Source organism: Phalaenopsis equestris, unplaced genomic scaffold, assembly GCF_001263595.1.
Source record: "Phalaenopsis equestris unplaced genomic scaffold, ASM126359v1 Scaffold000002, whole genome shotgun sequence".
NCBI lineage: Eukaryota > Viridiplantae > Streptophyta > Magnoliopsida > Asparagales > Orchidaceae > Phalaenopsis > Phalaenopsis equestris.
Window position 1 is genome coordinate 78,211,609 of NW_018164444.1, and position 11,806 is coordinate 78,223,414.

An 11,806-nucleotide genomic window follows, 5' to 3' on the forward strand; every position below is an offset into this window, starting at 1 on the left:
AGAGTGTTTTAAGCACAACGCCTTGTTCTGCTTTAAGGATTTTATTATATCGGGATAATCTAGATATCCCTTATATTAGATGCAAACCTTGTAATCATGTTTTGATTTAATAGTAATGTTATATTTTGGTCATATATATATATATATATATATATTCAATTAATGTTTGTGCTAATATATATGATTTTTACATATATATATATTTGTGCTAATTAATGTTCAATTAATGTTTGTGCTAATATAAACAAAATTCATTATATAATTAATGTTATGTGCTAATATAAACAAAATTCATTATATGATTGTTATATAATTAATGTTTGTGCTAATATAAACAAAATTCAATATATATATATATATATATTATAAATACATAAAAATGTGTGGTATTTGGACTTAAGGCACTTCATACATAATATAAATTATATTTGTGTTATATGGACATTATATTCAGTTTATATCACATACACTAGATGCAGGTTATTTCTCAGGTATTTCTCAGGTATTGGATGAGAGTTCCCAGAGTTGAAAGACAATCTTCGTACATACACTAGATGCAGTTTATTTCTCAGGTATTGGATGAGAGTTCCCAGAGTTGAAAGACAATCTTCGTAGTATTTGGATTGTCCTCCCCCACCGCTCTCCCCGCATTCTTAGCCGATTTCCTTATGTCACCATGAGGGGAAACGATCTGATCAACACGAAACTGCCGACAGATATCGTCACCTCTATCTTCCTCCGCATCGCCGGTTCCAAATCCGACTGCGATGCATTTTCCCTCGTGTGTCGACGGTGGCTCGCCATCGATCGTAGCTTCCGCCCCACAATCCGGATTGGCGCCTCTGGTCCCGCCGACGAGCTCGTTTCCCTCCTCGTCCGTCTCTTCTCCGGGCTCCGCAATGTCTACATCGATGAGCGCCTTCCCGTGTCTTCCGTACCCCAAATTCTTCCTCATCCCTCCCGTCCTCGTTCGGTAATTATGCTCAGTTTTTACCTGTGAATTTTCAGGAAAGTAGCATATTTGGCTTTGCCATGACCATGAAATTGTAATAGATAAGGAGTTAGACATAGTGCACAACTGACCATGAAGATGAAAACTGGGCCGCTGCAGTGAGGGAAGGGTTATGACGTATGAACATATGGTTTTTCTCTGTTCTGTATTGCCAGACCTGAGAGCAAGGGTTTGATGGATCTATTATGATATTGAGGTCATATAGGGCTAGACATAAATCGTATTTAAAAAAAATGTTGACATTATTTTTGTTGGATCCAAAATTTTCTGTGAATTACATGAGAACCTTACTAGCACTTACGTATGAAAGATCAAATAAAATAAGAAAGAGAAGATTTTGGTAAGAAGCTATGTGATTTCACTATAATAATTCAAAGAGAATACATTTTATAACTCGGGTTCTCCCCATGATCTCCTATTTATATGTTTGGACCAGAGTTTGGGCAATATAGGAAAAGCTGTATATTGATTTACATGAATAAAAAAGTACATAACAATTTTTTGTAAAATGCATGAGATGTGTAGTCTAAGTTAGATAAAATTAAGCGTTTAGACTTGCAGCTGATTTGCTAAGAAGAAGTCATTGATCTTTCTTGATGAAGTCACCGGTTTGGCGAGTTGTTGCCATGCTTGGGAAAATATGCCTAATCTTGGACCAATGAGTTTGAACTTTGATGAATATCCTTTAGAACCCTTTAAGATTTTTATTGTTCAGTGAGTTGACCAAAGCTTTGTCTAGATAGGGTGAGTTTATATATGTTTGTGTAAGTTATGCTAACTCGAGTGAATTCATTTTGCTCTGGTCTAGTCCACGCCATTAAACCGTTTATATATTTAGATATACAATTTTAATCCAGTTTGGGTTTGAAATTGAAATGATTACTTTTGAAAAAAATTGTATGAGTTTGCAGTATTTATAACCAATATTGATTTTGTATTACATCTAACTAAATAAAAAAATTAACAGTCTTTCAAACTTGTTTTCTAACTTCAAGAATCACCAAATGATTCTTATAATCATTTTGTCTTGTTGTATACTTAATTGCATCAGTTTGTCTGTATCTTACTGTTGATTTTTTTTTGCTTGTGTTTGGATTTGCATAAAAGTGTATTATTACAACAATTAAGAATATATTATCTTAGAAATTTAATGTGTTGAACATTTTAATTACTAGTAGACTAGAAATTTAATGTGTTGAACATTTTAATTACTAGTAGACTTGAGCTGTTTGACAGCAAGTGAAACCAAAAGTTTACTTAAATGCATGAGAGTATGCATAAATTTTAGCATTGATGAAAGATAGCTAGCTAAGATGCAAATGGAAAAATCTTATCTGACAAGTTCGTGTTGAAACATGAGAGCATATTTGACACGACAGTTCTCCTGTGAACATTCCGTTTCACGGTTTGGCGATCGCGGTATTCCCGCAATTGAGGGAATTGATCTTGCGCAAACGGGATGGTGACCGAGTTTAGTCCCAATGGGTGCAATTCATGCTATCCGCAAAGCTAAGCGAGCGGATTTTCTTGCTATTTCACTGCAACCATCCCTTGAGGGCCCATATTTAATATTTCCTTGATTAGAATTAGGGTTTTGAGAATGAACTATTTATATTTTGCTATTTTCTTTATTTAGGCAGACTTTTGTTTTGTTTTGACTATTATAAAGATTGTAATCTCCGAGTTCCTACTTTAGGAGTGTTGTATTCTCTTCCTTTTGTAAGTGGTGTGTTTATATCTGACTCATGAATATGTTGTGAACCTTCTCGCCTTTCGTATGTCACTGATTCAAAGTTCTTTTTGCTATTTTCAGTCGGAACAGCGTCGAACGATGCTTATCCCGTTCCAATGCCATCAAAGTCACATATTATTATATTCTCTTGCCACTCTACATTCAAACCCCACTAATCCTCTTCGTAATACTTTTTAGGAGTCTTAGAACGGTATCATCTAGTATCAGAGCCTAATAAGCCCAAGATATTTTAGGATTGTCTTTTCTATGCCAATCTAAAATTTTAAATAAACTTTTCACCATAGTCAAATCATTCTTACTGTAATTCTTAGCCCCAATCTTAAATTTTCAAAATCCAACATTCCTAATGTTAACAAAATTTCACTCTGACATCTACTACAACACCTAAGCTCTCGACCAATTTTGATTTGCAATCCTACCTTCGCTGAAAACCTGATCATAAGAAAATGATGCCATGTCGCCAAGGAGAAACCCTCAACGAAGTGTTGTAGAACTTACCATGAAGGATATGTAGCGGGCAATACTCCAACTCTAGCATAGACTTGCTGCCTATGAGAGGAGATAATTTGATGAGGTCACTCATAACCGCAATGATGACTCGCCAGCTCGAGAAAAGGAAGTGAATCCCTTTCATAGAAAAGTTTTTAGTAACGAAGAATCAATACCTTGACGGTTTTGCATAGAATATCAAGGGAGAAACCATGATTTTGGAGTGAAAATTGACTTGTATGATTTTGACGGTTGCATGAATCCATGCAGGTTCATTAATTGACTCCAAGTGGTAAACTGCATCTTTGAGTACAAGAATGTTTCATCGAATAGAACAATAAAACTAGGCGCTATTACGTTAAAGAAGAGTGTACTCTATTATGGGAGAATATGAAGCATCTTCGATAGGGAGAAGGGAAAAATAAAATCACAGCTTTATCCAAAATGAATTGAGAGATGCAATGCAAATATCTATCAAATCATTGCAGACAGAACATGTTCTAAAGACATCATGACTTACCGCAATAAGATATCTCAGTAGAGAAGTACACAACTGAGTTTGAGCAGTTTATATTAAAATATGGGTTATTGGGACCCGAGGAGAACACCATAGTACGATATCTGAGGGGATTGAGATCGTCCATTGAGAATGTGGCATGATTACAACCTTATTAGATATTACAATATGTCTAAAATTTAGCTTTGAAGGTGGAGAGATAATACAACAGTATCAGGTCCACATCACCCTTCAAATAGGATTCAACCATCGGATTAGCCAACCAAAATACACCCAATGGAGCATTTAAGCTAACCCCATTATAGGAAAAACTAATATAGAGTGGAGAAGATATGGAGCCCATCAACACCCCAAATACATCCTTGTTAGGCCAAAATACACCCAATGGAGCATTTAAGCTAACTCCGTTATAGGAAAAACTAATATAGAGTGGAGAAAATGTGGAGCCCATCAACACCCCAAATACATCCTTGTTAGTAAATGCTTCAAGTGTCACTGTTTTGGCCACGTGGCATCTGATTTTTACTCAAATATGAGGGCAATATCTTTCACTAACTAGAGAGCAGTTGAAAAAAATGAATAATGATACATGAGAGAATGAAGATGTCATACATGAGAGAATGAAGATGTCAGAGAAGAGTCTCAATTTCTAGTCGAAAAGGAAGAGTTGTTTGTGATTCAAGCTGAGTCCAAGAAAGAGATCGCAATAGAATTAACATTGTTTGTCTTAAAAGATAATGAGTTCGAAGAGCCGATACAAAAAAAGATAGCCCTTATTGAGAGTTTTGACGGATGCTTCAATTGATGGTTTACCTCCCGAATGATCGCGTTTGAAGCGGTTCAACATATCTTAGATTCCATTCCAGGGCTTGGTTTCTTCAAACATACTTGTTTATCAGGTATGCCAAAACGAATATGAATGTGAGAAGTTGTTACGTCTATGCCTAGTCTAAGGGCAAGTTTATCTTTTGTATGCTTAAGAGCAAATTAGTCTTTTATTATTATTATTATTGTTGGACATAAATACTCTTAGGATGTTTAGGTTAGGTTTATGAATGAGACTGAGTTATGAGTCTTAGGTTTAGGTTTTGGGAAAGATTTCCTACCTCTAGAATTGTAGGAAGTGGGAGAGATCACCTATCTCTCGAACTATAGGTGCTTAGATTTTGTATTCGTGTGAGTTGTTTGGATTATTGCAATAAAAAATTTGTTTTGCCCAATTTTCTGTGGAGAATCGTGTTGATTTGCTCCGGATCATATCAAATTGGTATAAGAGTACTCAGCTCTGGGAATCAAAGAAAAAGGATTGAGTGCCGTAGTTTCGATCCATTAGGGAATGCCACAAACGATATCTGTGGAACGAAGAATCATGCGCACTCGGGAAGCTGATCAAGATACAATTACAGTCGTAGGATGCAAAGGGATCGCGACGTTCAATGATAATGGCGTTCAGAGTCGAAAAAGTCATGGGAAGCGTCGCCGCGTACAAAATCGTGAAGGGAATCAAAGGGCGGGTTACTACTGTCGTGATGGTGGCTCTTGCATGACCGACGCTTGCGATATAGTCGCGATTGCAGTGATCTGAGAAGGCAATGATGGGCTCGCGGCTTACAGAAGAAGGCAAAGACGAACTCGCGGCCTTACCAGATGAAGATCTCTTTGCGAACCGTTGCGTGGAATGCAAAGACAAGAAGTGACGTACATAGATCCGAAACTTCCATTCTTCTCTTCCGCTCGCGTCGTTTTTCGTCGCGTACAAAATCGTGAAGGGAATCAAAGGCCGGGTTACTACTGTCGTGATGGTGGCGCTTGCATGACCGACGCTCGCGATATAGTCGCGATTGCAGTGATCTGAGAAGGCAATGATGGGCTCGCGGCTTACAGAAGAAGGCAAAGACGAACTCGCGGCCTTACCAGATGAAGATCTCTTTGCGAACCGTTGCGTGGAATGCAAAGACAAGAAGTGACGTACATAGATCCGAAACTTCCATTCTTCTCTTCCGCTCGCGTCATTTACGCGATCCCGTCGCGATCAGAGCTAGCTGGGAAGGCAACAACGAAGAAGCAGCGTACAGAGACCTGAACTCTGGTTTTCTTCAGTTCTCAGCCGCTATAGTGACACGATTCGAGTTATTGGGCTTGCGCAGATCATCACTTTATTTCAACCGACAAGATTTTTGCTACTAATTTTAACTTAGAGACGCATTTCACGTACGAAGCTATTGTATTTTAGTTTATTTGTACCAACTTTATTCAGATCGACGACGGGCGTATGTTCTCGCGATACAGACTCGAATCAATCGACAGGATTTCATTGTGCAGGTGTTTTTGTGCTTTGTGATAAAAAAACTTTTTTGTGAGTGATGACAACAAAAAAAGTTGATGATTTAGAGAAAAAAGTTGGAGGAAGAGATTGGCCAAATCAAATCTGAGGAAAAAATATTTGTCAATATAGAAAGTGAATTTTTTTTCATAGAGAGACGAATTCAATATCATAAGAGAAATACAAAAAGTGATGAAGAAGATAACGGAGTTTTACACAATACTGCAAACGCTCGGCACGAGGTCGAGCGACGATGTTGGGAACGGACTCCAGCAGGAACAACCAAAAGGATTCGCGTGACATGAGGGTAACATCATAGTTTTAGGCGGATTGGAAGCTGTGGTATCAAGCAAAGAAACTCGGAGCAAACTCGAGCGAAAACACTTGAAGAAAGAATACGACATTTGGATGACTTGGACAAATAAAAACAAGCTGATTCGAAGTTGACAGAGATGGAAGAGACATGTGAGACGGAGTTGACAGAGATTTCGGTGATTGGCAAGTCATAGGATGAGTTGTTTGGGGTTACGATATTGTCTAAGATTGATTGGAAATCTGGCTACCAACCGATTCAAATGCAGCCAAAAAATGTGCATAAGACTAATTCTCGTGGGTCACTATGAATTCGTTATTAAATGGTCAGATAATGACGCCAGGTGGAAGCCACCCGACTTGATCAAGCAAGAGTCTAATTTTTTTCCACCTTGATAACAAGGTGTCTTTTGGGATGGAAGTATCTTACATCTTACCTAGTTTAAGGGTAAGTTTGTTTTTTGTATGCTTAAGGGCAAGCTTGTCTTTTGTATGCCTAAGGGCAATTTAGTCTTTTATTATTATTTTTGTTGGGTATAAATAGACTTATTATGTTTAGGGTTAGGCTTATGCATGAGATTGAGTTGTGAGTCTTAGGTTAGGTTTTGGGAAACATTTCCTACCTCTGGAATTGTAGGAAGTGGGAGAGATTGCTTACCTCTCGAACTATAGGTGCTTATCTTTTGTATTCGTGTGAGTTGTTTGGATTATTACAATAAAAAATCTGTTTTGCTCTAATTTATGTGGAGAATTGTCTTGATTTGCTCCAGATCATATCAGAAGCATCTTTTAGATTTTATGATTCAAGATTTGGTTCATGAGGTGTCTATGTGTAGTTTTACCTCAGTTTGTGCCTAAGAAAGATGGTTATTTATTCTATCATACTTTGGAAGGAAGTATATGTTTTGGAGTTGAAATAGACGTAAGCATAGATTTTGTAGTGGGACAACGCAAATAGAACAAGACAATGATAACTTTGTCTTGATGCTGGTAGATCGATTCCAAAAGCTTCCAGTAAAATAGGCGAAGCCTCTCTTACCCAAAGAGAATTATGCGGGAGCTCTCCTATAAACAACGCATTTTGCGGTTTGACGATCGTGTAATTACTGCGATTAGGGGAATCGATTTCACACACATAGGATGGCGAACATGACTTGATTTCGTCCCGATAGGTGCAATTTCTACGATCCACAAGCTAGGCGAGCCAACTTTTCCGCTATTTCACTGCAGCCAGCCCCTGTGGGCCTATATTTAATATTTTCTTAATTAGAATTATGATTTTAAGAGGGAACTATTTATATTTTGCTATTTTCTTATTTTTAGGCAGATTTTTGTTTTGTTTTGAGTCTTGTGGAGATTGTAATCTCTGAGATTCTGCTTTAGGAGCATTATGTCCTCTTCCTTTTGCAAGTGAGGTGTCTGCATTTTTCTTGGGAATAGGTGGGGAACCTCTTTGCCACCCAAGAATCGTTGATTCAGAGTTTTCTTTATTGTTTTTAGTCGGACAGCTATCTAATGATGTTTATCTCTTTTCAAATGCCGTCAAATTTGCATTTTATCATTCTTTTGTCACTCCACAACCACCTTCCTGCTAAATTCCCTTCCTAACACTTTCTTGGAGCTCTAGAAAAGTATCAATATCTAAATTCTAATGTTAAGTAAAAACACTGTTGCAAGAGAATAATCTGATTGGTTGTTTTTCTTATGGGTGAGATTTCAAGTGATTTTTTTGGTAATAATATAGATTTTGAAGGTGCTTTAAGAGTTTGAAATCAATATTGATTTATTATTAGATCCAATCATATGAGTAAATCTACTAAACTCAGTTTTTTAAAAACCATTTTTTAACTTGAAGCAACCGAATACACTCTAGAATGATTGGCTGTGGTTTTTGTGTAATTTCTATGGTAGTTTTCCCACTTTTGAAAAATTATTTGCTTGTGTTTGGATTGAATTGTAGTGGACTATTAAGATTGTTTTCCTGTAGAAACTTGGTACATTGAAGAATTTTAATTTTTTCTAGACTAGGGTTTAGGATTTAAGTAAAATAGGTTTTATTAAATCTCATAAACCTCGATGAAAAAAAATTTGTAGATTTAAATCTTGAAAAATATATTTAGTTTTCATCAAGTCTTAAACACTGTTTGGCTTTCAATATGTTTATTTCAAATTAAAACCTGGAAATTATTCTAAAAACTCAGAAAATCTGTCATCACTCATGTATTCATAAGAATTCAAGCTAGATGATCCAAATGAGTACTTTGTGATTTTTATTATCCGCAGGATGTTTGTTCATTAGTTTTTTTGTTTTCTTTTTCAGTACTGTTATATTTTTTTTTTCTAGCAATTATTGGTAATTATTATTGTGGTACTATTATAATTTTCTAGTTATTATTTTTTATTTTTAAATAGTACTGGTTCAAACAACCCCTAGATCCATTATCTATCCTTCTTGAATAGTGATAAGAGCTGCTATTATTAAATTTTCTCTCTTTTTAATAGCAAAAAAAGTACCATCTTGCTTGCACTTACGACAACACTCCATAATTAAGTTTGCTTCATAAATTAAATTCTTGCTTGCAACACTCCATAATTAAGTTTGCTTCATAAATTAAATTTTGATAAGTCACTCTTTTGTTGTAAAATATTTTCATATCAAATTATCTTTTAACTTGCTATTAAACTGCTATGCCATTCTTTGATTTTGATTTTGCGAAGAGACTATGTGGTCTTTGCGCTTATCAGGCTGTGCTGACAAGCTCATACATGTTTTCGGGATGTATATACTTCTGATTACATATTGACCATTAAATGTATCTCACTACTACATAATTTACATTTCAATTTCATATTCATTCTTTTTGTTTTTCTTTTGTCTTTCCATCAGCAATTTGTGAGTGTGTAGGGTTAAAAAGGGCACACGTTTAGATGCGAAGAATAAACTAGTTGATTAAATTTAAACCTCGAAAAGCAGTTATTACTTTGAGAATATGAGAAATAGGTTTCTCAACCACTACAAATAGTCTTCAGTGCCCTGCAAACTTGATTTAGTTAGCTTCTTAAATTTGTTTATGCAGAAAAGGAGACGTGCCAGTTTAACTTCAGGTGACCATCATCTCATAAATGATAGTGAGGCTGAGGAAAGTGAGTTTGAGCAGCTGTGTCTTACTGATGTCGGTTTATCTTCTCTTGCCAATGGCTGTAAGGCACTTCAAAAGCTATGTCTGATATGGTGTTCAAATCTCACATCACTGGGATTGAGTAGTATAGCCGAGAATTGCAAGTTTCTAAAATCCCTTGATCTACAGGTATTTTTTATGTTATTTATTATGAAATTATGCAACTTCAGTCTGTTATTTGTGTGGAATGGTGTCATCAGTTGAAGTAATCTAGCTATAGATTAGCTATAGCGATGTTTTAAATAAGGAAGACGTACATACATACTACTCAGTTCCTATCTATTTTCATATATACTCCTAAACTTCAACTTTTACATATTTACCACATTTTATATGCATGAAAATGTGTTTATCACTTTTACAAGTTAAAGAAATGGTATTTTTGATGTGATATGAAAGATTTAAGTGGAATAAATGTAAAAAGCAAAGTTTAGGTGTTAAATATAAAAATACATAGGAATTGCATGGTATGTATGTAAATGCCCCTTTCAATAATTCAGTTTTTGTTTGAAGTTACCTTCTTCAAGTTCAGCCATGTTTATTCATGCAAATGACAGAAATGAAGTGTTCCAGTTTTAAAACTTCTAGTGTATTTTTTTCTATTCTATAGAAGTTTGTATGTAAAGGTGCGAGCTACCATCTTTTATTAATGTACCAAATTTTGATTAAAACTTCAGGTTCAGTCATTGATAAAGAAAAATTTGAAATAAAATAGTTGCTCAATTAGGTTTGTGGCTTGGGGGGCAGGGGGATTTACTCCATGGTTTCACTTGAAAGGCTAGGTAATTTTTGGAGATTTATTCTGAAGTAGTTGTTAAGAGTCCTATATGTCAATGCTTGCAAGCGGAGAGAAACCAAAACTAGGTATCAGAAAAGCTGTTTGGCTCATCGGCATAGTTTGGGCTTAGGAAAATAGTGGGAAAAGATGGTGCAATATCTGGGGAATATTAGAGGGGTTTATATAGGTTAATATTGAAGTAGATGATAAAGTTCTAATAGGTTTAGGGGCTAGTAGAAGCAGATAAATTAGGATTAGGTGATATGAACGTAATATGGCCTAGAGCTTTTTGAAGTGATTTAAGATTTTTGAAGGACTGGGGTTTTGGGAATGGAATTAGATGGTTGTAAAGGATGCAAGAGAAGATGTGATGCGAATGGATGTGAGGTTGAAAGAGAGAAGGAAATCTAAGAGGATACCTAGCTCTCTCCCTAAGGAGAAGCCAAAAGGCCAGCCACCAAGATCCAAAAGAAAAAAATACGGAATTTCATTTCTTTTAGGAAATATTTATGTATTGCAGCATTCCTAAAGTTTCAGAATTGGAAAAACAAAATAATGAGGAGGGAAAGGGCCAACAAAAGAAGAAGGGGAGTTTACACCATTCCAATCAACCTCCTATAATCAAGGAATTTGAATTATGAATGGGGGTCCGAGCCTTGGCTGCCAACTAAGGGACTTCCTAATCAATTTAAAGCTGATTGAAATAATGGAAAAAAATATTTCAAAGCTTTTCATATGGGCATTAGAAATGAGAGTTTAAATTTTAAAATTTTTTAACTAGAATTTTTTAAATTCAGGCTTTAATTATTATTACATTTTTTTGGAGTTCGATGCAAGGCTCTTTATTCATAATTCTGGTATCTTTACCCTTGATTTTATCTTGAGTTCTACATCTTGTTCTTGTAGTGGGGCCTTCATAATTAGCTTGTTGTTTTGCATTGCTTTGTAAACCAATTCTTTCAATTCAAAGCATGGGGTGAAATACACTATAGCTTCAACTTGTTTCTTTTAATCAACTTCTAAGGATTTTATTCATTACATTTTGATGTCATGGTGAAAGTTATGATTTTGAGGTCTACATTTTTATGCTACCAAGAAGGCTCTTAGACGAGCACTAATAACTTGGATATTGCATGATACCAGAGTTAACACAAACCATGACTTGTACCTGACGAATTTGCTAAATTTTAAAACAAGAGCAATGATGACTCTTCACAAACAATAACATATAAACAGAAGAAATAACACATAAATGACAAACGAAATAACACATAAGCGGTGAATGAAATAACAAATGCAGAATTATACTAAGCACGAAACAGAAACGGTCCTGTGAGGCGGCGGATTAGGCGTGACAATGTGGGATGGTGGCTGGAGACTCCCTAGAAGGGGGATATAGGGGCTCGGTGGCTGCTAGCGGTGTGCTGATGGAAGTGGAAGAGC

General features: G+C 35.9%; 1 protein-coding gene across 1 annotated transcript in view; it reads left to right on the forward strand.

Annotated features, from left to right (window-relative positions):
- Nucleotides 1–565: 565 nt before the first annotated feature.
- The window catches only part of LOC110039447 (F-box/LRR-repeat protein 4), a 38,023-nt gene continuing 26,782 nt past the window's right edge, over nucleotides 566–11,806 (forward strand). Inside the window, exons 1-2 of the mRNA XM_020744507.1 lie at nucleotides 566–973; nucleotides 9,484–9,714. Coding sequence (XP_020600166.1) covers nucleotides 677–973; nucleotides 9,484–9,714 — 528 coding nt within the window. The 5' untranslated portion in view covers nucleotides 566–676. The remainder of the gene's footprint in view (nucleotides 974–9,483; nucleotides 9,715–11,806) is intronic.